Here is a 25,501-nt window from a genome sequence, read left to right as displayed (position 1 = left end):
ACACAGGGTTTCAGCAAGCAAAAATTATGGGGAAATTAGCAGAAGAGCATGCACTGAAGAGCAGGGTTGGCAGGTGCCAAGGGGTAACTGTTTCAAGAGATCCCCACCCTTATGAAGGCTGGTGTTTGGGAAAAGGGAAACTGGAAAAATGTTTGGATGCCTTGATTAACCTTCTGCTCCTTTGGCTTATATATACAGGAGCTGTTACGAATTGTCCAGTCCAAATTTAAGTATAGCTTATAGATTGATTTGTTATTATAAGAAGACAATCTGTCTTGTTTTTTGCTTTTTTTAAAAAAGAAAATAAAAAGCAGACCTCAAATGGAAAACTCTGCCCCCTCTTGCTGTACCTTCTTGGATTTCAGCAAGGGATCGTGGCTTTTTAATAGCTTTTTAATGTCAGATGTCTTTCTTTCATTTAGGTGAATTGAGTTTCGGATTGTGGTATCCAATTTGCTGCAAGCTTTTCTCATCGCTGAAGTTTAGATGAAAGGCCAGGACAAGTGGAAGGGCATCTCTATCTTACTTTATCTCACTCTATTCCTCATCTGATAAATGAATGCCTACTGGTAAGCAAGTATTTGTATATCTTCTCTCCCCCAAGTAGCTATCAGAACATGTGATACTGCTATAACAATCTTCATTCCATATTCTCCATCTCTGGTAGAATGGAAGTAGGAAAGCATGATGACAAAGAAAGTTCCTTCATGCATTATAGAGGGGAAAGAGACCTACATATGTACTGGTAATTATATTTCCAAGAAGCACCTAAGCAGGATTTGAGGGTATTAGCCTCTCCCACTGTTAATTCTCAGCATCCAATCTTCAGAGGTATTAATCTCTCTCTTGGAGATAATATGCAAACATCATAATTAGCAACCATTGCTCACTTTCTTTTCTATTAATTTCTAATTTTTCCCAAACTTGGAGGGGTTTTTTTTTTTTTGCTGTAACTGGGAGAAGCAATTTTCTGTGCTTAGCACAGATCTATTGCCTTTTTTGTCTTAACCTTCAAAACGAACCTCAGATTCTCAATTTCTCTCACCTACCCCACTGAAAGAAATGTAATAAAAGAAGTTTTACAGCAAATGACCAGAAATACACATTCGGTTTGCAAAAAAAACTGGTTTCCCTTTCTAAATCTGCTATGTTATCATTATTTTGGCAACAGACAGAGCATTTACAAGGTAGGGAACCTTCAGTTCTATAAATGTTGTTGAATTAAAACTCCCAATATGTTCCCTTCTCCCATTTGCCCTGGGTAGGTCTCATGAAAATGGTAAAAAAAAAAAAGCACTTAGAGAACTACAGGTTCCCTATCCCGTAGAATAAATATGTACAAATTTATTATTATGTTCTGAACTTCAGGAAGGAACTCCGGTTGAGAAGATCTGTCTCCCCACTTGCTTAAATAATACTAAACACCTTGTATTAATAGCAATAGCATGTAAGTTATATACTGTTTCATAGTGCTTAAAGCCTCCCTAAGAGGTTTACAGAGTCGGCATATTGCCCCCAACAATCTGGGTCCTCATTTTACCGACCTTGGAAGGATGGAAGGCTGAGTCAACCTTGAGCCAGTGAGGATTGAACTCCTGTCGGTGAGTTGAATTAGCCTGCAGTACTGAATTCTAAACACTGCACCACCATGGCTCATAATTCCAATTTAATACCAATTTAATCTTCAACAATTCACCAAAAATGCTAGGAAATAAAGGTTTAAGAACTGTTATGAAGAATACAACACACCACTCCAAAATTACGTCTCAAGATTCCTCCAGAAAAGACTAGATACTAAAAACTGAAGGAGATATGCCCAAATAATGCAATTTAGCAAAAGGGATTTTGTTGGCAATTTCAACTGAGAAAACATCTTATCTTCATCTTCTGAGAGCATGCCACTATGAGGCCTTCGTAGTGTCAACTTTCAAGGAAAAATGAAAAACACAACATAGTGATTAAATGATTCAAATTGTAGATATGAAGATATGATTGTTCAAGCTTCAAAACTTGCATTAAAATTGTTTTATAAGTAAATACATAATGCAGGTCCTATTGGAATTAACTGGATGTACATTTATAGGCCTGAAACTGACTTGAATTGCAATGCATTAAATGCCTGCCATTTAATGAAACACTGCAGCTCGTGCCTACAATCTAAATATTATTTATAGACTTGACTGAATAGCCTGAAGCTGGTGCCTCAGTAAGGAGCTATGACTAATCCTTGGAGCCTCTTTGACTGACTGCTCTCCTTCCCTGTTGTTTTTCTCCCTCTTCACGTTGCCTGATTTTTAAAGGAATACAAGCAAGCTCGGAGAGCAGCAAAAAGAAAGAGCAATATCCTCACTTTTTTCTGGAAGACCTGCAACTCAAGCGAAGAGCTTTTTCTGTAAGTGGGTAAGGGCAGCATGTTGAGGAAGCAGGACAATTTATTCTGATGCCTATACAACAAACTAAGGACTATTATTCTCTGGCGTCTGCAAAGCCCTTACAAATAGGCTTACAAATATCGGCGCAAACATGGGAGACACTGTTATCTTGTAAGGCAAAATATCAAAGATCTACAGTACCATCTGTAGTGCGCAACTGATGCTGATTTAAACAAAAGAGATTGAAGCATGCACTTTGATTGATTGTGCCACCGATATCTCACAGTAGCTAAGAGCAGTTGTTTTACATTGAAAAACAAAACCTTTCTGCTGATATCAATGTACTGACTCTCAAGCGAGCTACTCTCTCAGCCATAGTCTCCTCCATAGAAACTGCTATATATGACTGATTTGGACAGACAGTTCCTCCAGCCCAAAAGTTACAGAACTGCCCCCCAGAACTCATTGAATTGGCCAAGTTGCCCAAAGTTCGGACTTCAAATTGGAGGGACACGTTCCTCCTCTTAGCTAAAGACTGTGGGTGAGGTAATAGATGGGAAAGGCCAGCAGCATATGTTCCACTAGGCAAAAGTGCACCTCTTTTGTTCGGCTGAACTGTGGTGCTCCTGATAAATGAAACGGGGCACAGAAGAGAGGGAGACTAATTTATTAGTTATGAATAGGGAGAAGGGGAGGAGGTGCAGGGGTAGGGAAAAAACATGGTCAACTTTAGTTTTCAGTCACATTAGCAGAGGTTATAGGTGGAACCACTACTTCTAAGAAGTATCATCTCCTTACCAAAAAGATTTGCTAGAATGTTTGTGGCCGAGGACCTAAGGTACTTGCTACAGGGATGTGAGGTCAGAGGTCAGCTCAATCCTGCAATATAATAAACGCAGCAAACCTGGGTCACATCAAAATGGCAGCAATGCCAGGCAATGCCAACAGGAGGTGGGGGGGGGAAGAAGAAGGCCAGGAAGGGTCAGGATGCACACGCAGGCACATGGCATGAAGAACCAAAGGCTCGAAAGGGCGGATGGCATGGCTTTCCTCAGCTGATTCAGTGTAGCTCCTTACCTGAGGGCAACCCTGCCCAAAGAAACCACAACAAAGGAGGAGGGTTTGGAATAGCCTGAAATGGAAAAATGCTGATGCCACCACCAGCGCTCCGAGGGAAGGGGGAAAAACAAAAGAAAAAAAAAACTGGGAGAAACAAACACAGACAGACAGACAAGGTCACTGTGACAAGAAACAGAGAAACCGTTAGAAGAAATGCAACAGTCTGCCAGACACCCATTAGCAGAAGAGGTGAGGGGGGGAGGGAGTTTGCAAACAGCTCTGCACAGGCCAAGGCAGCAAGCATTAAGTAGGGCAGGTGAATTTGGAAAGTAGATACAGGACACAGGAAACCGATAGTCAATCATGGTGCAGGTGGAAAAGGTTATTAACAAACCCTTTCTTTCCTTAGAAAAGAGCTGTCCTAGGGAGTTACTCAGGTTTGTGTCAGGTAAAAGTCCAGTTTTGGTTATCTTTAAACACCTGTGTAACAAAGGTCAGGGAATCCCTTTTCATTATTATCCCAAAGGTGTTTTTTTTCAAGAGGCTTTGTTATGGTTGCATTTGTCCCTCTGTATTTGTTTATTTTATTCTACAAAGCTGCTCCAAATGCAACCTATCCCGAGTGAGATAGGATTCCTGAGAATGTGCCTGATAAATTAACATTTACATTTGACTTCTTCAGTGTGTAATTCTTCAGATGTGTGGGATGCAAACCCTTAACATTTCCAACCAAGATGGCAGGTGGAATATATTTGGAGGACACCACATCAGAGAAGGCTGATCTGTACAATTGTCAAAGCAGGCCTGCTTAACACAGTGTCTGGAACTGATGCAGCTTTGCATTTAGTTCCAAAGGGCTCAAAGTTCATCTGCTGGTTGTATAATGAGATGAAGTATGTAATTCTATTAATAATAGTATTTGGTCAGCTGCCTATGGTACACAACTGGTATGGCAAGTTCTGGCACACGGAAGCATGCTGTGCATGACTGACTGTTATAGAGCCACAGCATTACCTGGGTTTATAGCTATAGCCTCTAAAGGCCTATTGATGCCACTTTTCTCATAGTGCCCAATAGAATCAAATAAATAATCTAAGGCCCAGGAAGACAGTATCTAGTCATAACTAGTCAAACTGGATACATCAATAGGCAGAGGAAATTGAGGAAATAAATATGAGTCATGCCATTCACAAAGCAAAAATGAACACATAATGGGATAATTATCTAGATCAGGGGTCTCCAACCTTGGCAACTTTAAGATCTGTGGACTTCAATTCCCAGAATTCCTCAGCCAACTTTGCTGGCTGAAGAATTCTGGGAGTTGAAGTCCACAGATCTTAAAATTGCCAAGGTTGGAGACCCCTGATCTAGAGCCTCCTTTGCCTGCCAGTGATGCCTCAGTTAAAAACTAGCTAATAATTTTGGAAGAATGGGAGATAAATAATACTTATAGTCTGAGATGGCTCACAGTATTGATGATGATACACAATAGTCTTAAATAAAATGTATACCAAAATGAGCTTTGATTGTACACAGATGAATCTCAGCAAATAATCCAAGTTTGTGGATTTGTATCTTTGCTGTATTGTTAAATTATTGTAAAACTCTCTCCCAAAGAAACATTGCACTAACAATATTTGAAGGCATTTCAACAGAACAGGGAATGTGTATCTCTTTAATCAAAGAGACCATTTGTAAGACATTCAATGGAGCAGACAAGGGGGCTCCAGATCTCTTCCTGACATATAATTCAGCAGATAAATGTATTATACCCGATACTTTAGGAAAGACTGTTTTTCTTCCAATGATATATATGGTTGGTATATCATTTGTTTTAGTAGTATACCCTTCTCCAAATTAGGACCAATAAAAGGATCTTCTGTATATTTAAACTGAATATATACACATTTAAAGAAAGAAGTTTTCACTACCTAGTTGTGCCCAACTCTAGGGGACCAGTGCCCATCTCTATTTCCTAGCCGAGAGAGACAGCATTATCCGAAGATGGTTCCATAGTCATGTGGCCAGCATGGCTATAGGCCAAAGTGCATGGAACACTGCTACCTTTCCATCAAAGTGGTAGGATATATCTACTAGCATTTTCATGCTTTCAAATTGCTAGGTTGGCAGGAGCTGGAGCAAGAACGGGAGCTCACTTCATTATGTACTACTTGGATGGTTTCAAACTGCCAACCTTCTGATCAACAAGCCCAACATCTTAATTGCTAGGGTACTATGCCACCTATATACACATTTAAAACCTGTTGAAGTCACTCACAGAATCCCTTGTCTTCTCTACGTGGTTACATAATTGCTTAGCCTCACCAAAAAATCCACAGTAGAAATGACTAACTGCTAGTTAAGAATTAATTTTGTTTGTTGGTGTACATTTTAGATCAAGAACTGGGTAACAGGAGGCATACATGCATTGACAACTTGACATTCCTAGTTAAACAGGAGGAACATTGATATAGGCAACTTCTCATGCTGCTATACTGAAGGGTTGACAAAAGCTGCATTGCCTGAAATTCTACACAACTGTTCAGGAGAAAGAAAAACTCATTGGATTTGATCCTTCCTAATAGAGGTATGCACAACTCATGCCCCAGATTTACAAATAATCCATCCCCAAATAATACTAAGACCCCAATTCCTCCCCAAATTTGACAAATATGGTAATTTTTAATTTAGTATATAAAATTAAATACATAGAAATAATCATACAATGGTTCTGTTTAATAAACTGTATTTAATTTCAATTAACTTTCAACCAAACCAAATTCAGTTTTGCATTTCATGCACCTAATTTTTTTACCATGCTCCTTTCCCTTCCACACTGCTACTCAAAAAATGTGCAGCTTTCTGATCAAAAGAAAGAATCCACACAAAGAAACCAAATTATTTGTACTGAAAGCAACCAAATGAACTTCAATTTAGTGGCTCATCTAAGCCTCAACCAAATGGTCTGATTAAAAATGTATGTCCTTAAATGTTCTATGGGAATTTTGTTTGCGACGGTCACATTAAGTTTGATTACCTATTATAATTATGAGTTTATATGTTCTTCCAGCTTTTCCCCCTTATCAGAATATTCTATTCAAAAACATACAATTTTTGTAGATTTAGTAGCATTTTCAGCTGAACTCTGATAGATGAAAGAACAATGTTTTTACTTTTGTGTATCCTAATAGTTTAAAAAATTTATTGCTGAATAAATACTAATAATGCAACAATGGAATTGTTGTGAAGAATGTATTTTTAAAGTAAAGGTCGGACTTTACGGAGTTTATTAAATTTGCAACTTCTAGTCAGATCATTAATGGCTCAGCTTTGGAACTCTATTTAGAAACACATTTTTCTTAGGTTCACAGTAAACATAATGGAGCAAAATTTGTAAGCAAATTTTAGCAAAAAAATTGTAACAATATAAGCCAGAATTGCAAGATCTTTAGCAAAAGGGAATGATCTATTTTTTTAAACCAGGAAAACAATGTTCTAAGCACATTCTATCAGTATATACTTATTACCAGCTGTATCTGTGCTGCAATTGTTCTACCATACTATTCCTAAACAATTTCTGAGATACCAAGTAATTTATTGAAATTATTTCTGAGTAGCCAAATGTCTGGGGTCAGGAAACCACTACAATTTTCTTAATGCTGAACTGAAATATTTGACCCTGATATTTTTTGGTATTTATGGTGAATAAAAACAGTTTTTGTAAAATGTTAGAATTGGAAGAATTTTTTTATGGGGGATATGAAGACTTGTTCTGTCATCACTTTAATGTGCTTGGTAATCATAAGGGCCAAGGTATGGAACCACAAGATTTATGTGGAGTCTTGTTTAAACTGAGTTTACTTGGTGGTTTTGGCACCAGAACATCCACTGTAAATCTTGCTATTTTGACAAATGCTCTGTGAAATGAGAAGCAGCCAACAGATCCATTTCCAAGGAAGTGGGCAAGGTTCTTCATGACTGAGTCATCACCCAAGAATTAATCTTTGACGACTATACTGGTTCAACTGGGAAAGCTAAATATACCTAAGACCAGCTATATTTGATGGGACACGGCAACTTAGAGGAAACGAGAGGGATCAGAATCTCTAGTTATTCTGTTGAATTTAAAGAAAATCCAACTTACCTTTGTTCCTCTTCAAGTTCTTCTTTGGTCATCATTGTTTTATACTGGTTTCCTCTCAGTTTGCCAGGACTATATTTAAAAGATAACTTTTCATCTGCTACAAGACAATGAGAGAAAGAAAAAAAAGGCTTTTTGTGTGGTGAAGTTATTAACATACTGAAACGTTATTTTTAAAATCACATTCTGGTCAATCCCCTTGTTCTTTTCCTTCTTCCCAGTTATGTTTATATATATGGCAGAATCTGGTGACTGAAAAGAATTGCTGGATCCTGCCAACTAACTTTGTTATTTAGGTGTGTTTGATTTATAAGGAGGAATTTTAACCTATTCAGTTCAATGCTGAACCAGATTTGGGGATCTAGCTAGTTGGACAAGAGAAAGAACTGGAGTTGTAGAAAGGCTTCCAATAATGGAAGTTATTTTTTATTAAAAACAGAGTATGTCCCGAATCATTGTATAAATCATGATTACATAAACTATAGCATGTAGTACAATGTGTGAATCCAATTTCTGTGTTAGAATGGACCACTGTTAATGCTACAAGCTGGCTACAAATGGATGGAAATAATCCGTTTTCTTTTCCATCATCTGATAAGAACAGAATTTTTATGCTGTAGATTGGGATTTGCCCCTTTTCTTCATGTAATAGTAACAAATTATGCTTCCTGATCCCCCTGAACTGCAAATCTGCTGTCATTTAAATGTTATAATAAACCAATATCCAGCCAGAGGTTTTACCTCTTTTTCATATTCTAAATCACCACTTCACAGTAAGATTGGATTCAGTTATTATTATTTATTAGATTTATTTGCTGCTCCTCTGGGCCTTGATTTAAAGCCCCAAACCAAGGAGATGTAGCTGTGTCTTTTTTAGTGGAAAGACGGTGGTGGAGAATGTTGTTCTTAAAACTTCTATTTGCAACTACAGTATTGATACCATGGTCGAAGAGGTTCAGTGATGTTTTAACCATTAGAGTCTGAATAATGAGCTAATCTGAGTACACAAATATGCCATAACATTAGCAGCACAATGACATAACTGTCAGCAATTTGCAACTCATTTGAAAGAATACAGAGCCATCAAATAGGATTTTGCTCCTAATCTGTAATAAACTTTAGCCAGAAATGACATGTAATTTTCATTAAAGGTCCAAGCACTTTTGCCCTTGGGATCACTAGGGCGCAGATGGGAAGGAAGCACTTTGTACAGTATTTGCTTAGCACTTAGCAAGGTTATCTTGCCACAATATCTGGAAATTGTAGCGACCCTGGGAGCTAAAAGGAAAAAGCCAATTTTTACCATCCAAATTCAATTTTATGTTAAGGTTATAAGCATCAAGGTTTACACAGCCAAAATGGCACCTTCTACACAGATGGTAATATCAGCAGACTTGGGGGTAAGCCCAATGAAATATACCATTTAAAAAAAATATTTAAAACATTGAACATTGGGCATGTTCAAATGCCACAAAAAATTAATTGTTGGGAGGGAAATGGGTGAGAAAAGACATGGAAGGGGCATGGCTGATCAAGTGTGAACAAGAACAAACTCCATTCCTATGTTTTGTTGTACTGTGGGTCCCATATGCATATATACAAAATGTACAGAGTGGACATTATGGTTATCCTATTAGGCATAGCCTCTTGAGAAGTTTATAATCTCTGGAGAAAAGCTCTAATGCTGGGAAAGGTAGAAGGAAAGAAAGGAAAAAGATGATTCAATTATAGCAGATGGATGTAGTGATGAATGGGATAGACATTTTTTTTGGAGAAGACCTGTCTATGTGGTAGCTAAGAGTTGAAAGCAATTTGATGGCACTTAATCCAGTTCTGGCCACCATAATATAAAAAAAGTTGTTATGATTCTGGAAAGAGTGCAGAGAAGAACAATAACAATGATTAGGAGGCTGGAGGCTAAAACATACAAAGAACAGTTACAGGAGTTGGGTATGTCAAGTCTAATGAAAAGAAGGACTAGAGGAGACATGATAGCAGTGTTCCAGTATTTGTGGAGCTCCTACAAATGAGGGGGGGGGGGTCAAACTATTTTCCAAAGCACCAAAAAGAAGAGAAACAATGGATAGAAACTACCCAAGAAGAGAAGCAACCTAGAACTATGGAGAAATTTCCTAATGGTGAGAGCAATCAAGCAATTGAACAACTTGCTTTCAGAGGTTGTGGGTGCTCCATCACTGGAGGCTTTAAAAAAGAAACTGGACAATAATTTGTCTGAAATGGTATAGGGTCTCCTGCTCAAGCAGAGGGTTGGACTAGAAGACCTCCAAGGTCCCTTCCAACTCTATTACTCTATGTTCTATATTGTAATTAATAAACAAGTCCAGTCATCTGCAAGGCTATACCATTTCAACCCAGATTCTCAGAATATACTTAGGGATTTACTTTTTATTATTGACTATTTACAAAATTTCTGATTCTCCTAAGCAAGATTTTGTACAGTTTGACTCATTTTAGGCATCAAGTGAACGTCCCTTAATATGCTTCTTTATAGTAGAGTGTTAGGCTGTAAATAATACAATGTGAGTAATTCCCATTGATTCACACAGGCCTCATTACTGAACTGACTTGGATTTTTATCATCTGTAAATGGCTTCCACAATCATTATTTTAATATCGCTGTTCTACTTTGTTTGAATTTCTAAATGGTAGCTTTGTTTAAGAATGCTGCAGAAATAGCAACAATAAGTTTGTGGTGTCTTAAAAATAGGGGCGTGTAAAACGTTCTGAGTTTGAGCTGCTTCACTGTACAAAACAGGCTGTTCCAACTTCACTGGAAGAGTTCCAATCTTAAAATAACTTTTAAAATAATGGTTAGTCAGAACACATCTAGTGAGACAGCAACAATTTGATTCAAGCTTAGAACAGAGCTGAAACATAATGTACACCTGTCCTTAAAAACAAACTTTATTACAGCATTATAGCCCATTCAAATGGGGGAGTACGTACAAATATTATGTGAACAAAGTGATTGTTAATTTGAGTTTAGGACATAGCACAGGACAACCAGCAATTTTTTTGTGGCCTTTAGAACTGAAGCACTACTGTGAAAGATGATGGCTGAGGTGATTTAGTCATAGAGAAAATGAACAAGAGCGAATATATGTGTCCCAGGATAATGTTCAACCCAACTGACCCAGATTGGATCCTGCAAAATGAACGAGGACTGAATTGTAAAACAAAGATATGAAACAAAAGATCTGAAGAGGTTTGAGAAAATCATGTTTGATGGAATTCAAAGACGATTCGTAAAAAGAGAAAAAGAAGCTTTGGAGTCCCATTAACTGCGCATGAAATGAAAGTTCTAGGCTTATATAAGCCTTAAAAATGGAAATTATATTCTGAGATCTAAATTGTATCTCCTGGCAGAATGAACTCTGAAGATGGCATACTTATCTGAGTAATATGTTATCTGAATAAGCCACTATTGAGTTCTTACGATGTGCTAAGCCAGAATATGCAAAATACGATGACTGGATTTATACAATGTGATAAAAGCAAAAGAGAACATGTTATGGGTTGTGAAATAGGCATATCATAACTAGGTTGCAAAAATCTAGATGACCACTCAATGGCTTCAGATACAGTTGTTGTTAGTCATTAAGTCATGTCCGACCCATCGTGACCCCATGAACAACATTCCCCCAGGCCCTTCTGTCCTCTACCATCTATTTCTTTGATGTCATAGTATGGTTATCTAAACCTTTGCAGTCCATACATAGTACAATTACTAGAAATGGAGGCATTTTGATTTTAAATTCTAGGAGCTAATACATCTTGAGAGAACCAGTTGAGGAAGGCTGATGCAAATGATATGGATACTAAAATGTTAGATAGAATTCAACTGTATCTGATTTGGGCTGGGGAAGAATCATGTCTCTAGGATTTAGATGAATGAGGGCAATAGCTGTATCAAGTGCTGATTATTTTCCATCTGTCACCCCAGCAACTAATTTTAACCCCAAATTAAAAAGCAGTCCACTTGTAGTTAAATCAGTCAACATGGAAACAACTTAAATTGCTCCAGACCCTTTTAAATATATTGAATAGGTTATAGGCCTCTTGCATTGGCTGTTCTTAATTTAACTCCATGATTCTCTTTCTCTTTTAATACAATATAAAAGCTCCTCTCTATTAACATCACAACCCCGCTTCTACTATTTTGTGCAAAGCTGAAATTATCCTTCAAGGGCATACAGTTTGCTAACTTTAGTTGATGTGCTCTTCGGAGCTGGCGAAGGAAAGGGAAATATCTTCATGCATTCAGTCTTGCCTTCATCTAAATTTTAGTACCCCTTTTCAAATTCTGGACTTGTTAGATGTGTAATGGGAGTGAAATGACCTACTTTAAACAAAGCATCTGGAAAGAGACATTTTTAAAGACATAGCTACTCTCCATTCATTAAAAGCCTGCAAGAAGACACATCATTTCTTTCAAAGATCATTTCCTTGCAGCCATATTTTCAACAGAGAGCTTTAATTGAAAGACTTCTTACACACTGTACCTTATGCTACTATGCCTATTTACTCAGAAGTAAGCCCAATTAAATCAGCAGCAGTGACACAGACTGTTCTATAGCCTAAATACAATTAGGCATGTAGCTATAGCTGCCATTTTCTTTAAAAAAAAAAAAAACTTTTGTGAATTTTCTTTTGTTGAAGCTGGATTCCAGGTCATGTTCAGAATCAACCAAAATAAAAATATTCCCATTTTAAAAATTAACAAAAATTAAAACAAAGGAATCAGGTCACATACTTTAAAGACAGAAATAATAAGGACAAATTCATTTAAAACAGTTGCTTACAATTGTGGCCCCTACAGAAGTAGACATAATAAAATGGATTAAGGAAGTGCAACATTTGCTATCTCATCTTTTAAAATCCATGTGACAGCTAAGACTTCACTTTCCTTGTCTACCAGTCCTCCTGTGAATGTATCTGAATTATGTAATTCTCACTTGAGGAATACATCAGCTGATACAGCTATAAGGGTAGAGTCCAATGATGTCCAGAAAACAAAGCCCCTGAACACCTGTTCCCTCTGCTAGCTCACACCATCAGTATCACCTCATTTATCCCTTGGTGTGCAAACATTATCTGATGCTGAGCTCTGATAATCGAAATTAGATGTTCTTTCTTTTTTCATTTAGCAATTCATAGCACCTCAAATAATCCGTTCCAAATATAGTCTTTGGAATCACATCTTCTAAACTCTATGTAGAAGTGATAAAAGAAGAAAATATTTGCAGGTTAGGGTTGAACTTGGGAATCCTTGGGGTTCTCTGAGCTTGATTGTTTGCTTGCAGACATTTCCTTACCCAGCTAGGTAACTTCATCAACGGGAGTGGATGTGGAGTTTGTTCCCTGTTTATGTACAGTAGCTTTCCTTGCCAGTGTAGGTGGGGATGTGGTTTTCTTCTTGATAATTTTCCTTGATTAGAATATTGTTTGATCGTTTGTCTGGTGTTAATCCCTGCTTACAGTATCTGGTGTTGACTGCTAAAGAGAATGTGTTTGTTTTCTGCTTAGCTTTTTTCACGGATTCTTTTGAATGCTGTGTGAATGTGGTTTATCTCTATATTTCTATTGTTGGCTGATTTGTTTGTATGGCAAGCTTCCAGGAATTCCCTAACAGTACTGGATTTAGCTTGGTCTAAGATGTCAGTTTCCCAATTGAAAGCATGGTTGAGTTTGTCCAGTGTTGTGAGATTAAAGAGTTTTTCGTCATGTCTTCTGAATTTTAGTTGATGTCCATGGATGCCTTCTGCTAGTCTCCTGCTTATCTGTTTTACTTAGAGGCTATTACAGTCTTTACCTGTATGTTATAGATCACTCTCTTTTTTTCTTCTTGGACTACTGGATCTTCTGGTTTACTTAAGATGTTTTAGAGGACTTTAAATTGGTTTGTGTGCTGTAATGATGCCATGTGTTTGTAACAGTCTGCTGGTTGTTTCTGAGATGTTTTTGTTTTATGTTAACTTTTTCATAGCTTGCGTTGATTGCACTGTAGTGGGCTGAGTGGTCAGGCATTTTTGAAAGTTGCATGACTATCAATTTTGTTTGAAGATGTTGTATAGGTGGTCTGTTACCTTTTTGTGGAGTTCCCTGTAAACAGGGATTAACATCAAACAATCAAGTAGAAACAATACCCTGCTCAACGAACTGCCAAAATCATATCCCAGCAACACTGGCAGGGCAAGCTACTGCATATAAACAGGGATCAAAGCACACTCACTTGCATTGATGTTGTTACCTAGTCAGGTAATGAAACATCTGCAAGCAAATAATCAGGCTAAAAGAATACCAGGGACTCCACAGAAGTGGAAATTTGGGGAAATTGAAATTCTCACATCTTTAGAACAGGGATCTCTAGATCAATCAGCCTCCCCAGTTCTAGAATCTACCAGGAATCTGCTGAACTACTGAGTCCTTTTTTTTTCTAAATTAAAGGTTGAGAAGGTGTAATTCAGTAAGTGTGGTTTTTCTTGGGAAAAGAATGTGGCTCAGTAGTAGAGCAAATATTTTGCATGCATGGCTGAATATCCTGTTATATTTGCCAAGTTATTAGAAAGGCTGAATCTCATATCAGACAATAGAAATGCCTTTGCTGAAAACCCTGGAATTAGCCAATGGAAACAATTCTGGGCCACATGATAAGCAACTGATTTCTTCCAAATGCCATATGGCTTCTTATATCTTATTTAGAAAAAATGATCTTGCACTTTTTCTTTTTCTTTTTCTTTTCCTTGTTACATATGAACACTTTCCTGGCTTGGAAATAAGAAATTACTTTGCTCCTGTGTATCAGAATAAGAATTAAGATATATGAAGATGGTCAGTGAGCAATATGGCATTTTTTTCTTCTGTATAAGATGGTCTTGCTATGTGAACTGCAGAATAGACTGTGTTCCTCCTTCTTTATAAAACAGAATAGACATGATGGGATGTGGATGAGACTGTTTAGAAGTGTTAGAACTGTAATCTGCCTGAGCCAATATGTTTATAGCCTTAAAATACTGCAGGAAAGTGGGACAAGGAAGCACGGTTCCTATCAGCATTCTTCCACCCCTTTCTGGGGGGAACCACCCCCCCCCCATTTACAATATAATAATTTACAATATAATAATTTATCAATCTTTTCGGCTAGGACTTAGAAATCTGTTTCAAATGATTGGCTTGCACTGAGGATTTTTGGTTCATGGCATAAAGCTTATTAACAGAATGTATAGTTCTGCAAAGAGTTAAGTCCTCAAGGTAAGTTTCTCTATACTGTATTGCTAACCACAATACTTTTAATGAAGTCACCAGGATTGTTTGTATTGTTTGGATGTGTCCTGTTGGAGTCAGCAAACATATGGTTTGGGTCAGAAAGCCCTTGTACAAATTTCCTAAACTGGGCTTTTTGGCCCAAACCAAACCACAATTATTTGCTGTTTGTAGGAAACACAACTCAATGTATTTCAGTTGGCAAAATATCTTGAGTCAGCCCTAGAGATAGCCTTGAACACTATCTCTCAGTCTTACATCCAAGGCTGGGGATTATGATAAAAATTAGCAGCCTCCAGATGCAGCCTTCTGAACTCTGCAGAGAAAGTGTGTTTGGGTAGTGCAGCCTTCCTCCATGTGTACGGGATGACAAATCTACAACTCCTAGCTCTAACAGCCATTGGCATCAGTTGGTCAAATTTACTACTTTAGTCCTCTGTCAAAACTTGCCTTCTCCCATCTCAGCTCTAACAATTAGTTGAAGGATAAGTGAAGCTATTCCTTTCCTTTACTTGTTCCACGTTAAAAGTGTAAGGGGAGCTCACTCACTGGTCTTGTCATTGAAGCAGAGTTGGACTCAGCATCAAGGACTATGCAGTTTATGCCAGCATACTCTTCCACCAGATCAAGGACTGGAAGAAGAACACTTCCTTCCAGAAAAAAAGTCTATAGTGTTGCATTGATCTTAAGATTGAGAATGTATCTGCTCTTAAATTCATATTACACAATTCAGGTCTAAGTATTAAGACTGTTTTTCTAGTGGTTTTTTTTTCCTATCGTGCATTTTCTAAATGAATGGATAGATGAATGAATGACAAAAAATAACTCTTTTTTTCTTTCAATTTTCATTTAATAATATTAAATATTAGGGCTTAAAGTGACTTTATTTGTGTTAATTGGGATCTCCCATGTCTGATAACATTCCAGATATTACAAAACCCAAAACTTACCATCTTCAGCCTCAGGTTCCTTTATTACTAGTTTCCCATTTTCCGATTCTTGATCTTCCTCCTGAAACAGAAACATTAAACATAAAACTATTGCTTAGCTATTAGCAACAAAACCTCCCTGCAAACCAATCCAAATCATGTAGAACATCAACTGAAATTACGGATAGAATTTTAACTGGAACTTAGGAAAGGATGCTGTAATAAATAATTATTGCTTAAAGAAACTCTGAATTTGTCTATATTTTCCCCCAGATGTTCTTGTGGACAAGGGAACTGGGCAGCTGCAATATCTATTAGAATTTATGTCTTTTTTGAACCTATCATCATTTTTTCAAAACAAGAGGATTCTAAGGGTAAACATTTAGCTCTGTATCTGTACACACTTATTTTCACACCTTTGTTGGCTGACATATACATTATTTTTTCCTCAAATTGTTCTGCTTCCCATCTGCTGTTATTATATAATACACACATCCACCTTTACTCTTAGATTCTTAATTTCACCTTTTCTACTATGGGTTGTTTTGAGCAGCTTTTCCCACTTAAATGTATATATATTCCCACTCCAAACATACACATATATTGTACTCGCATGTTTCAGGAACTTAGGGTGACTTGCATTTTTTCCTCAAGAATAACAATCTTTTTTTTTTTTTTTTTTTTTTTGATCACAGTAGCACTGTATCACGGAAGCATTGTGAACACTCAGGTGCTTATGGGCATAAACTCAAGAAGCATTTCCCTATCAGGGGTGGGGAATTATGGCCTCTTTATGACCTCTGGATTTCAACTCCCAGAAGTCTTGAGCCAGCCATGTCTCAAAAGAGACATAAATTCTAATAGTCTAGCCATGCTGGCTCAGGAATTCTGGGAGTTGAAGTCCACAAGTTTCAAAGGGGCCATAGTTTCCCACCCCTGGTCTATACTGACAAAGTATTCACATACTACTAATGGGAAAGGCAGTGCATTAGAATCAGGCTGGGGTCCAGAACTCATGATATGGACCACTTTGTTAAAGAAAGCTGGTCACAATCTGATCAGCTCTTGCACAAAAAGAGCCCAGGCAGCCCGTGTGTTATTTCTGGAATTCCATGGAAGAATGGTAAGCAGGCGATAATCTGATTAAGCCTTCTCCAACCTGTCCCACTCCAGTTGTTTGGGTCCAAGCCTCTCAGAGCTGGAGCCAGCTAGCAAGCTGATCATTCAATAATACTTAATGCCCACTAAAACTATTATATTGGTTAGATTTGCTTGACTCTAAACTATCATCACTAGAAGCTTATTTATGCAACCTGAAAAAAAAAATACTTTAAAATTCTATGGGCATGATGAATCACTTCAAAAAGAATGAAAGCTTTTCACCAGCCTGAAAACTGAGGCTTTCTACAATTTTGTACTTAGGCTGCAATTCACAATTACAATGATTTTTTAAAATTCCCTTTCTTGTTTTTGGTTATTCTGGTTATTTCACATTACACAGGGGCAAGATAGTTATGAAGGGAAGGGCCATAATTAGGGTTGGGTGCAGTGAAGAGTCCATGCTGAAGATGAATAAGGTTTAATAACTGCAGGGAAAGATTCTTCTCTGACATTCTGGAATGGAGCAATAGCCCCCTCATGTATCAATCAACTTCCATCATCCTGTGAAGACCTGGGACTCTATTATGAAGCATCTCTTCCATCCCCTAGATCAGTGATGGTGAACCTATGGCACACGCATCAAAGATGATATATCACAATGTTTTAGGTGACACACCTGATTCACTAGCACCAGTAACTATTTTTGAAAGCATGCCCTTTTTTGAATGATTTTTGGAGGCTCTGGAGGTCTTGTAAGAATGGGGTATATTCTCGAATGGCATCCAGACCGTCTGGAACTCATACAAGAGGGCTCCACAAAGAGCACTGGAGCACCCAAAAATCATGCAAGAACAGACTTTGCTTTCATAGGGTGTTTGGAGGCTGCAGAGGCCACAAAAGAGCATTCTACGTAGCTGCTTCAAGAACGAAGTCCTTGTGCAACCCAGAGGAACCTTGGGTAGGTCTCAGTGGCCTTTCAACAAAAATAGGACACTGCCTGAAGGTAAGTAGCACATAGCAGATCCTGGGGATCACCCATGATTGGACTGTACTTTTAAAAATAAATATGTAAAGAATTGTTTCTCTTTTGTTTGGTGGGGTGTGTGAGACATACCAGGAGAGTCAAGTTAGGCATTTTCTGAATTGTTGGCACATCAAGCAAAAAGGTTTTCCATCACTGTCTTAGGTATTTCCAAGCCTGAAGAAGTGTCTTCTTTCCTGTTTAAAATCTATGGCTAATTAGAGCAAGCAAATAAATGCACAAAGGTCCCTCAATGATTGGGTAAAAAAAAAGTAAAAGAAAAAGGGAAACATCTGAGCCCCCCGCCCCCAGCTGATGTTGAACTGAGAAAGAAAAAGCAGAAATTATCTGTTTCCTTTCCCTTATTTAATAATAGATTTTTCTAGATATGCTCCAAAACTATAGTGAGGTTGGGTCCTGATGCAACACCAATTCTCAGAATAAGAAGTATATTTTTGAGCTGGGTAGAGCTTCATGTCCTTCTTAAGCTGAAGAGACCGTCTCTTCATCCATAGTGATCCCTAAAAAATGAGAGCTATATAATGAGTGCTATATGAGAACTATATAGGCAAGAGAGGAAAACTAGACATCATAGAATTCTTTAGGAAATGCTTCAACCATTTTAATTCAAGGTGTATTTGCACATAGTCTGGCTCCAAGTTTACAATTAGAGAGAAGTTGATTCTAGTAGCAACTCAGCGTGCCAATCTATTCATTTTTTTCATACTCAACACAAACACATAAGTAGGGGTATGTATGCGCACATATGCATTCACTTTTTCATTGGTACTTAGGCACCAGATTGCAAAATAACAAGGCATCAAGTTGTACTTATTTTTCCTGTGGCCCTGGAAAAGAGCGGAACAGCCAATCAGATTCCAGATGATGGGTGGGCCTGCTTCTTTCTCAGCACTCGAATTCCCCTGGTTGGATTCAGTGGGGCCTGACAGCTTCCACCATTTCCTAGATTTGTACAGGAGTGTGTGCACAGAGAGGGCCACCAGAGGAGAGTGTCACTTCCAGTTAAGAGGACAAAATCAAGATGGAAAAGAAGCCAAGAGCAGAAGGGAAGAGCCCTGGGCTGTTATCAAGATGCGATAAAACAGACATACTCTTTGCACCAAATGTCTTGCGAATTTAGAAAGCAGTTTTATAAAAATCAGGGATCTCTGCTCTTATCTCCAGCTCAGCAATCTGGGTGAAGGGTGTCACCAGGGAAGAATGTATACTATTCACTAGCCTTCTTCATTGCATTTTGCATTCAATGCTCCTTAACTCACCAAACCCAGCATCACTACTACCGTCCTATACACTCATATCTATTTTAATTAACGTTTTGGCCTCCCACATACATTCAGTGGTTTACAAAAAATAAAAACTCAGTATACGAAGAGTAAAAAGAAGTACCTAGGTAGTGGAAAAAAGGTCTCAAAATCCCAGATGTTGATGTCTATTAGTGGTATAATAAATATCACTTGCCTTATTATGCATTTGTAAAGCTAATGGTCTTTTATATAATTTTGATAAGTTATGAAGCTTTTAAAAAAGAAAATGGTTGGGCTAGCTGAAGTAGCCAACCTTGACTGGCAGGGCCATGAACTGAGCTTTATGGTTAATGGGTCTGTTATGGTCGGCAGTATAGTGGTTGGAATCTTAGTGCTGCGTAACGGGGTGAGCTCCCGTTACTTGTCCCAGCTTCTGCCAAACTAGCAGTTCGAAAGCACGTAAAAAATGCAAGTAGAAAAATAGGGACCACCTTTGGTTCCGTGAGCCTTTGCCGTTTAGTCATGCCGGCCACATGAACACAGAGACGTCTTCGGACAGTGCTGGCTCTTTGGCTTTGAAACAGAGATGAGCACCACCCCCTAGAGTCGGGAATGACTAGGACAAATGTGCGTGGGGAACCTTTACCTTTACCTTTAATGGTTATAATAAGAAATTGGGTTCACTAACTAAATCTGAACCCCTCTAAGCCTTTTTGAGCATGTTGGTTCCAGTTGGTCCCCAAATGGATGCCAACACAGCAGTAGCCACATTGTTAAGCTTCTCTTTGTGGATTGTGTGTGAAGCTTAGCAACATTCATATTGGAAGCCTGAGTCATCTGCTTATAATTTTCCTCCTGCGCCTGTTTTGCAAGGAGTCATAGATATTGCTGCAGAACTGCCAGCTGAGTCTATTTGAGTAGTTATCTACTTCTATAAAGGATTATCTGCTTTCTAAAAGTGTTTTAATCCACCTATCGCCTCTTCATTCGTAGTTCAGTTGATTTAACCTAAGATACCTGCTAAATCAAACCAGATTTTCTTAAAAAACCTTTAATTATGTTTTAGATTCCATTGCAATAAACCAGTTATGTTGGAGGGCATAAAATAAATTCAGTGAAGCTCAAAATATAAAAATTCAAAGTCTTGTTAGGAAATACAGAATGGGGGGGGGGCATATAAAACCTAATTGATTTTGGAATTCATGGCTACAAAGGATGATGGTAGCCTCTAAGTTGGAAGAGTTTAAAGGCAGATTGGATGCACATAGAGAAGACCAACTTAATTAAAGGTGATTTCTCTTAAGCAGGGGTGTCAAACTCATGTTGTCATGGCATTGTCATGTGACGTATTGTGACTTTTCTCCCCTTTGCTAAACTGGGCGTGGCCAGCATGTGACGCATCCAGCCCGTGGCCATGAGTATGATATCCCTGCTCTTGAGATTCAATGTTACTTGGACTGGAGGTTAACTGGCCTTCAAATCCTGACTTCACAGAATTTCAGAAGGACAGGGCTACATCTGGATCTCCTACTTGCAAGGACATCAAATAGGCCAACATGAGAGATAGTAGATTACAATGGGTCTTGGACTGATCTAGCAGGGCTTTTCTCATGTTCTTATAGCATAGTTGACCATGACATTCATAGGAATGTGATGTGGAAGAAGATGGTGGGAAAAACATTCAACTATTGCTTTACTTGTCAGGGATTGTTTTGGAACTGGATTGGAATCTATTTAAACTTTAATTTCTAAATGAAGAAACTCACAAAGTCCCCTTCCTTATTTCCTACGAGCTTCATCCTGTTGCTGACAGGTCCATGGCTTCATTTTGCAGCAAGTGTTAAAGCTGCCATAAATTCGTTGCAGAAGGAAAAGACATGAGAGAACCGAAATCTTGCTGTTACATTGCTGTTTTTATGTACATAAAAAAATGAAGTTGCAATGCCAAATACAGATATAGATTGGAGGAAGAATCTTGCAAGCTCTTTATCACAGAGAAGGGGTGTGAAAGGAATTTAAACCCAGAGTTTGGTAGCAGAGTTTTTTTTTTTAAAAAAAACTACAGGATGGAAAATAACTCTTGGCTATCATTTCTAAAGTGTGTCACATGTTGCCATTTAAGGCTCTGCTTTTTTATCCGCGCCTGATGTAAGACACTGCAAGAGGAAAAGAATTCAGCCTGAAATAAAGGCCCTGCCTGCTCCACAAAGTCAGTGACATCATTTGCTGTTCCCTTTCAACCAAATCCTGCTTCTTGATCTCTTCATCATTGTAATGAAGGAAACAGCTGCTAAAGCAAACAACTTCTCGGACTATTGGAATAATCAGTGCTAATCTGGGGGGTGGCTTGAGGCTGGGTGTGCCTTTGAAAAAGGATAAAGTCATCTGCCTGCCAAGAAGTCCAGACTGTTGTGTACACAGACTGCAATGTGAAATGGTGAATTCAAGTGAGAGCCATTTGCAAGTTGGTACGTTACACGCCTCATGCCTGAGCAGACACACTGAAGAAGGAACCCCATGGAAATGGGAAGAGAGATTTGGGTATAAGCTCATTGTTATAAATTAATCATTCACTGGCACAAGAAATAATAGCAATCAATTGGATATTGAGGACTTGTTTTTTAAAAACAAATAAGGGCATAAAAACGTTCATTCATTTTAAAACTTCGTTTTATAAAATATTAGTTTAGAACATTAAGGAAAACAATAGTCAGGTTTTTAATATAAAAACAGTATTGTATGAAATTTTTCAGATAATACAGCATGTTCATGTTTTATGGAATCCAAATATGTCAATTTCATTGTGAACTTAAAAAAAACATTGCAGTGGCTGTTTTAAGGAAATCTGTTGTGTTAACTAACATTGATAAAGAATTCCAGAATAAACTTCAACAAGTTACTGGCCTTCATATCAGCCTAAGTGGAATAATTATCATGACACCCCTGAAAAAAAAAACCCTTTAATTACGAAGTCAGTCAAAAACATTATAGGAAACCAGCAATGGTGACAACATCCAGCCAAGAAAAATAGAGACATTCAATAAAATAACTAAAGTGCTCAATAAAATGGTATCTTAAAAAGGCAAAATGACTTTAAACTATATTCTACAATCCTGTAACAGTGAGACTTTGTACTCCCTAAAAATAGTTGCCTGTTCACACTAGTTGGGGCCATTATTAAGAGCTCTGACCTTGTATTTATAGTCTTAGTTGTGCATGCACAAAGGTTTTTACAACAGCAAAAATTGAGATGATGGCTGAGACCTAATGAATGAAGCCTGTAATGCATGCTGTGACCCACAAAACAAATGGGCAGGACAACTGCAAAACTATGGACTACTTCTTGAGTTTGTCTGCTCCACCAACCTTTTATAGTAAGCTACTGCTGGAATGTAGAGCAATGTGGTTAGGGTATTAGAATCGTGAAAGCACGTGAAAAGTTCTATTTTAATGGGAGGGATTTCACACATTTCTTTGTCATGTTTTCTACTTTCCCAGGACTGAGATATCTTTTTCCAATGGCTCCACATTTTCCTGTCATTCAGCATCATCATCCCTGCAAATGTCACTGCCGCTGTCTGAGCTTTCCCAGTAAGGATAGAATCCCAGAGAATTCCCAGATTGTGCACAAAGTCCTGCCGGATGTATGCAGATCCAGTTAGTTCTAAATTTCCATCCAGACTAGTTGAGCTCCCTGACATTTATTCCCTAAACTACTTCTAAGCACTAGTCCAAGATCTTGCATCAGAAAGAGGCAAGCAAACAAATATATTTTAACAATGTTTTCATCTCTAAATCTTTTTTTCCCTTTGTCTATCTGACAAGCTCCAGCCTGGTACTGCTTTCCCTGTATCTGTACCTGGAGCTCGAACTATTTCACCCATCCTAAAATGTTATTCTGGAATCCAAGGCAGATGGGGACCTTGGAGAAATTATGAAGAAATGGTTACAAAATCTAAATTGAGGAGAGGGAGGGAAGGAAAGACATTGTTAGGCTTTCAGGATTATGTAACTACAACCTATACCTCATTAATAAAGTATTCCAGTAATTATAGTCAAACTTGTAGAATCTGTTTCCTGGCATTTCTTGAAGGGCTGACAGGTAAGGAAAGACACTCTCTGTCCACAGGCAATAACGTTTTGACATACATATCTTTTTCCAACCTGTTCCCAGCTGACTGTATTCTATCTATGGAAATAGGTTGGAATATCATCAATTTATCACCACCATTTCAGTAATTCAGTAGCTAGAAAGCTGGAATTTATTTGAGCCCACGGCTCTGTTTTTTTGCAAAACTTTTGGTGGCTCAGAAAGCCCCCACTCCTTCCTTTCTCTACACAGTCCATTTAATAAAAGCTTATTTCATTGTCATGCTATATCAAGGAATGGGGCCCTTTTCAATGTTGTTGCTCAAATAACAGATTTTGCAAACAAATAACTGAAATACTACTTCTCCCAGGAACTATTATCTACAATTACATCAAGGTGCCAGCATTCCCAGCTGGGTAATTAGAACCAATTCTGGATAAATTCTTTGCTATCAAGTAAATCTACTATTTCTTCCCCTTCTATATTAGTCTCAACTCTCTATGCAGTAATAAGGAAAGGAGCTGACATGGTCTTCTGGGCCTCACCCAGCCTATCCTCTTGAGATGCTTTGCAAGCTTGTTTGAGTCTGCTGTTTTTAACTCATTTCTAATCTAGTTCATTAACAGTAGACCTTCAACTGCATTTGCCTAATGATAAACATCGTTTCACCTGGGCATTGATAGCATAAATAGATTCCACATCAGCTTAGAAACCAGAAATTGCTGGATTCATTGGTAACCACTCAGGATTGTGAGTCCAAAAGAACCTATCTTCAACTCCTAGATTGGCTGCTTGGGGACTGACTGTGTGCCCTTGAAGATTTCCCACCAATATTCTTTGCCTTTATTACTTGCAACTGAGAAAGGCTTTCTGCAGATATCAACTGATAAATTTAATTCTTCTTGAAGAATCTGTTTCTTTTATACTATAGTGTTTATGAGTACCAGCAGTTCAATATCATGCATTCCTCTCTTTAACATTTTAATTATATTTAATCATCAAATATTTTTTCTTTGTCATCATGGTCTTTGTGGAATCACAAGCAGTATTTCCATTTTATACCCAGAAAAATACAGCTTGCTCACATATAAAGTATCATAGGATGGGCTGCAATTTCACTTTGTAAAGTCAAATATTTAGATTAGGATTCTTGTTTTCTTTTGGAAAGGATATTCATATCATAGCCTTGTCAGAATGTAGTGTTTTGGTTGCTTTAAAAAGCCCCACCACCACAACCACTTGCAAAGCTCAGTTGAGTGAGACGCTTGTCAGCTGCCAAAGGCATAAAAACTGGTTTCTGAACAATGCTGCCATTTTGAAGATGAGATGAAGAAGGTTCTGCATGAACCACTACTTTTGACAAATATCTCTTTTAAAAGATTAAATTTGGATATGATAAGGGAATCACTAGGGTCCTTGGGTGAGCAAACTCCCTCAACAGACGTTTTAGCATTAGGATAAACATCCCTAAATTAGGTCTGAGATTGGTTTGAAGACGTACAATGTGCCCCTTTGATGATGTTAAAAAGGGCTGGATTTAGTTGGCATGTGAATAAAAGACCAAATGAGACCTTCCCCTATTTCTTCTTGAGCTTATCATGGAAGATAGGCAGAAACAAACTACAGAAGGTGCCCTTTACAACAAAGGGTGCGTGTGTAACAGCTGGCTTATACTCCCAAGTGTACTTCCACAGCCCCTGAAATCCTTTCAATAACAACTTTGCTTCCTAATATAAAAGCTGGCCCACATTTTCCCAGTGTATTAAAATATGTAATATTTTAGAGCAGTGTTTCTCAACCTTGGCAACTTGATGTGTGGTTGGGGGACATGCTGGCTGAGGAATTCTGGGAATTGAAGTCCACACATCTCCAGCTTGCCAAGGCTGAGAAGAACTGCATTTCTTGCTTTCAGGTGCTAGGATTTTGAGAGACAAGTTAATTTGGCAATGCGGATCGTGGGATGCTAATTTGGAATGAAGGTTACTTATGAAACATGGTAGTCAAATACTTGGTTCTATTTATTATTACTTTTATTAGATACAAGCCCTTTCACCTTCAGCAGCAAGATGGAAATTGTAGTCAACTATATTAAAAGCTGCTTAGTTGAAAAAGACTGCCTTAATACAGCCTTGTTAATTTTGGGAAATGTCTGCAGGAACATGTGGCTTGTTTCCCAGAGATGTCATGTTAGGAGGAAATCAAGCATTATTTCCTATGTACACAGGGACCAGGTTTGCTG

At 38.0% G+C, this 25,501-nt stretch overlaps 1 protein-coding gene across 1 annotated transcript in view; it reads right to left on the bottom strand.

Annotated features, from left to right (window-relative positions):
• Positions 1–25,501, bottom strand: part of MXRA7 (matrix remodeling associated 7) — a 56,373-nt gene that overhangs the window by 14,309 nt on the left and 16,563 nt on the right. Inside the window, exons 2-3 of the mRNA XM_070937525.1 lie at positions 15,807–15,867; positions 7,576–7,672 (exon numbers count right to left, since the gene is read on the bottom strand). Of these exons, the coding sequence (XP_070793626.1) occupies positions 7,576–7,672; positions 15,807–15,867 (158 nt within the window). The remainder of the gene's footprint in view (positions 1–7,575; positions 7,673–15,806; positions 15,868–25,501) is intronic.

Source organism: Pituophis catenifer, unplaced genomic scaffold (genome assembly GCF_029215685.1).
Source record: "Pituophis catenifer annectens isolate HBS135680 unplaced genomic scaffold, rPitCat1.0.hap2 SCAF_2, whole genome shotgun sequence".
Taxonomy (NCBI): Eukaryota; Metazoa; Chordata; class Lepidosauria; order Squamata; family Colubridae; genus Pituophis; species Pituophis catenifer.
The sequence above is the reverse complement of the archived record's forward strand: the minus strand, read 5'-3'. Positions and strand labels throughout refer to the sequence as shown.